Source organism: Morone saxatilis, unplaced genomic scaffold, assembly GCF_004916995.1.
Source record: "Morone saxatilis isolate NCDOM2014 unplaced genomic scaffold, NCSU_SB_2.0 Contig21, whole genome shotgun sequence".
Lineage (NCBI taxonomy): Eukaryota > Metazoa > Chordata > Actinopteri > Moronidae > Morone > Morone saxatilis.
In genome coordinates, this window is record NW_023339774.1 from 21257664 (window position 1) to 21262480 (window position 4817).

Sequence of the window (4817 nt, forward strand, 5' to 3'; positions counted from 1 at the left end):
TTGTGTTTTTATTTCAGAGGAGCTTGAATGCAAATCTGTTTTCCTGAAGCCGTCCGTGTACCCGTTCTCCTCACTGGGCTCTCAGTGTTTGTCCTCAGAGGCGTCCACTGTCCCGCCAAACCTCCCTGACCTCAACTCTCTTCATTATGGTTCTGCCACCAGCTGTCCCGACCGCTCCGGCAGCCACAACCGCAGCGCCGCTGACGACAGAGAGGTCAAAGGTCAGCCCCTCACTGCAGTGGACCTCCTCTCCTCTGTGGACCGCCGGCCGGCTCAGAGCTCTGCCCCTCCCTGCCCGGACAGAGCTCTGAAGCCGGTGTGCGACCTTGTGAACGACACGAGCTCGGCCATCCTGGTCAGGGCCAACAGCCACGATGCTTTCAGCGAGCTGGACGTGGTGGAGAAGCAAATGGAGGAGGAGGAGACGCTGCTCGTGGACTTTGACAGCCCCGTGGTCACTGTACACGGAGAGGAGCGAGGACTGCCGAGCCAAAGTGCCGGTAGAGACGCCAAGGAGGAGCAAGCCTCTGCGGGGAAAGACGAGCTGCTGGGTTTAGATTCCCACGAGCAGAGCGGCGAGTACTCGGCCTCGCTCAGTCTGCTCGACGTCATTCTTCCTGCCGCAGCGGAGAGAGGCTGTGAGTCCGCTGACGATTCACCGTCACCAAGGGCCGCGGAGTCAGCTGACAAAGAGGAGAGGGACTGTGAGGAGGCGGCTCGCACGAACCAAGCGGTGGTTAACTCCTTAGACCACTGTGAACCGCAGGGCACTCCGCCTGTTGATGGCATTAAAGAAACAACAACAACCTCAGCGAATAACGAGGGTGAGTCACAAGAAGCCTCAGATAAAGGCGAGGCAGAGTCTCCTGTGGGTCTGAATTCAGGGGCCTCAGACAGCGAAGCGGTGGGCCTATCGTGCCTGCCCTTAGCTGTGTCCATGTGTGGCGCTCTGGTGAACTCAAAGGCCGCAGACGATGAGTTGGGGGAAGCCGTGGAGCAGTGCGATGAGGCAGACGTCTCGGAGAGCGCAGAGGCAGACTCCCTGTCAGCCTTGGAAGCCAGAGAGGACAGGGCCCGTTCAGAGGAGCTCGCGGAGTCCCAGCAGGTTGCCGAGGGCAGGCTGTCACCGGAGGGGCAGCATCTGTCTGCCGCCGTCCCTCCTGCAGACCTTGCCTCCTGCGACCGCCCAGAACCCAGCCCAGTGGATCCTCCCGAGTTCGGCTTTGAATACCTGCCTGAGAGCGACCAGGCCGACCTGCAGGCGCACACCGAAGCAGAGCAGGGTAGGGGGGTCTCCTGCTGCGCCACTGCTGGAGATCAGCCTGAGAGTCTGTCAGCATTAAATGGAGATCTGGAGGGCAGGCTTGTGGAAGAGGAGCTGAGGAGCTGTGGTCCAGGTAGACGGGAGGATCTGGAGGGTCTGGCTTCTCCAGAAAGTGACAGAACAATGTGTGTGTCTGTAGAGGCGAGTTTGAACCCTGGCGCTCCGTCACTGCTGCAGGACTCTCGCAGACCTTGCCAAGAAGAGCCGGAGCTCTCCTCTGGGGTTAGCCATTCTTTGACCAGCAACACTTTCCAGTCCCAGCACAGCAGTAGCCTTGATCAGCAGCCCTCCTATGGAGGTGCCAGACCTAAACAGCTTCACTGCCAAACTGCTAGATCTCCTCCAGCAGGGGACGAGGGAGAGGAGCAAGCACAGCCGCTCCCTGGTTCTTCAAACACAGCAGAGGATGAAGAGAGTTCACCCACAAGCCCCATGGAGGAGCATTCCAACATTAGGGATCTGAGCCCTATGTACGCCACTCAGGAGCCTCAGGAGTACAGTGTGGGGTACGATGAACTCTCCGAGCCCCCGCCTTACCCCGGAGAGCCCCCCACGGATGGTGCCCGGCCGGTGAACTGGAAGAGAGAGGGAGTGGAGGAGCTGGGGAGCAGACAGCCTGCGTGGGTGCCAGACTCTGAAGCCCCCAACTGTATGAACTGCTACCAGAGGTTCACTTTCACCAAGAGGCGGCATCACTGTCGAGCCTGCGGAAAGGTGGGCGTCATCAGAGTCTCGTTCTGGTCCGAGCAACCCTCGAGAACATTCACTTTACAGGAACGTGTGATGTAGAAAAGCAGCAGATTCACACATTTGAGGGTTCTTGAACCGACCCACTAACAGTTGCAGCTCAAGTTAAAAAGGTTCAGCAGTGTTAGAAAACGAATCCCTCTGTAGTGCAGCCCTGTTCTGCTTCGTTCGTAGCTCAGCTGGTTAAACTGACAGTAAATCAAGTGAGAATTTTAACATTTCTACTTGTTTTGCACCACAGTCCCACATAAGTAACCAGACGATGAGAGAGTAGTGTTCAGGATTTGACAGCCAGCTTCCTTTTAGCATAAATTCTCGAGGCCAAAATATAAATCAGGTTTCTCTGCAGACGCAAACCTTTAAAGTTGGTTTATTACTGACATGCTTTGTCACTGTGGTTAAAGTGAATATTTTAGATATATTTAAAAGAGTGAAACTTGAGTCTTGCTGTATCACTTCCTCAAATGGCCACTTTTTTATCAGTTAACAAGCAGTCAGATAAATCTACTACGACTACAATAGTCTATAATATAAAAAGCTGGATCTTTTCAGTAACTGTGTGTGTGTGTTGTTTCATGTGACAGAAGTCCAGCAAACATTTGTGGTAGAAAAGTAATGCCCATATAAAGAGGTTTAATAGAGCCGTCAGTGTCTGATTTATTGATCGACCTTGTAGCTGTAAAAGCACAACGCTTCGGGAGGGTTGAGGAAAATCTCAGGTTTGGATTTCTTTTTCACTTCTTTGTCCGTTTCAACCACAAATCCATTTTCTTGATTAACCTTCAGCATCGAAACTGGCTCACAGTGAACAAACATCACTGCCTTTATTCTAATTCTTCTGTCAGTGAAAGTTTGCATTGGAAATACGAATATTGAATAGAAAATGTGGTTTATCAAACTTACATTTACACTTTTTATTGAACTTATAGTATAATTATTTTAGGAATCATACATGACTACAATTTCCACACTTCTACTAATCAGCCTCAATTATATATATATATGTATATATGTATATATTTGGTTTTCAAGACTTAAATCCCATGTAAAATGAAGTGTGTGTGTTTCAGAAATAGATTAAAATAAAACAGATTACGTCCCCGGACCAAATATAGCACAGTGTCTTGGTGGACGCAGAGAGCATGAGTCAGCGGTTCTTTTCCCAGCTCCTCTATAGATCCCCGCTGAGCCGTGTGTCCTAAAGATGGAGCTAAGTCCTTTAAAGGCCAGTGATTAAAACAGCATTAGAGGGGACTGTGTAAGACGTGTTTTTGTTTACAGCGTGACTGCTTCTGCATAAGGAGCCACATAGACGAACATGTTTCAGTGTACTGTGATTCGTTTGTACGTGGTATGTATTCATTGTGCGTGCTTGTAGCCGTGTATCTCTGTGGTCACTGTCTCTCCTCTGTGGCAGGTCTACTGTGCGGTGTGCTGCAACAGGAAGTGTAAGCTGAAGTACCTGGAGAAAGAGGCTCGTGTGTGTGTCATCTGCTTTGATACCATACACAGAGGTAAGGGCCTAGTTTGGTCTGCTCCGAGATTCACTTCCACATATTTCTGCACACGTGAGCACAGACAAGAAATATGATTTCGGTATTCTGAAAGGGACTTTTCATTATTTTTATTACTGCTGTGTGCTTGTTCGAAGAAATGCAGAGTCATGAGGCGTTGATTGATGGCTGAGAATCATTTCAGGGAACTATAGAGATGATTTATTGTTTCTATCTGGGTTGTGATCAGGTATGAAGTATTGACAGCCCCCTTGAAATGGGATAAAGCTGCTGCGTGTGCTCGAGTTATTTATGTGTGTGCATCTCCTGGAGGGACTTATAGCATTAGAAGGTTTTATATTATTGTGATTTAAATGCTATTATAGTTTTTATGGTGAAAACCTGCGAGTGCACCGCAGTTACTTCCCGATTGTAGACAGAGAAGTGCTTTCGCCTGCTCGCAGGAGGTTGACTGAGTGTGTAATGAGGACGTAGTAGAAGAACAATAGAATAGCTTTTGACGATTAGATACTAATACTTTAGTAACTTGACTGCAGATGACTGTACTTCTGCAGTTGCCCAGTGATTCGAGTATTCGAATTCAAGATTGCGGACTAACTCAACTAATTAAAAAAAATAGAAAATAATTAAAATTTTAAAATGTATATCAACATATGGAGTCAGCTGTAACACCTGAACAGCAGGTGTTAAGTGTGAAAGCTAGGTAGTTAGTAAGTGAGCAGAGAAGCCTAAATAGTTTACTAAAAGTAACAGTAAATGTTTGAAATAGCTAATAAATAAGAGATAAATTGTCCACAAAAATAGCAAAGAAATGTATAAATAATTGAATAAATCCTGTAAAGATTGATGAATAGCTAAAAAGTAACATTTGTTGAAAAAGTAAGCAAAGAAAATTATAAATGATTTGAAAAAAAATCATCTAAACATGGAAACATAGCTAGAAGTAACAGATAAATGGTTGAAAAGGTTAAAAAGTGGTACGAACCAAAAAAACAATGTTCAACTATATTAAAAAATATTCCAGAAATAGTCCTTGTATATGGTCAGTAGTGTTAAATAACATCAATCCTAATTTATTTTTATATTACCGATAGATCAAATGTCTCTGTAGTTCTCCTCACCTCTGCTGAGTGTTTTAGTGTCTTTCAGCTCGTTGTTTAGGTTTACAGCCACGACTTTTAATTGTGACTTGCTGATGAAGACAGTGGAGTGTTTATTTAGTGTTTATTTAG

General features: G+C 46.9%; 1 protein-coding gene across 3 annotated transcripts in view; it reads left to right on the forward strand.

The window, feature by feature from the left end:
- The window catches only part of zfyve16 (zinc finger, FYVE domain containing 16), a 23823-nt gene that overhangs the window by 9847 nt on the left and 9159 nt on the right, over window positions 1–4817 (forward strand). For all 3 annotated transcript variants that reach the window (XM_035667487.1, XM_035667489.1, XM_035667488.1), the window contains exons 3-4: window positions 18–2038; window positions 3489–3585. In XM_035667487.1, the coding sequence (XP_035523380.1) occupies window positions 18–2038; window positions 3489–3585 (2118 nt within the window). The remainder of the gene's footprint in view (window positions 1–17; window positions 2039–3488; window positions 3586–4817) is intronic.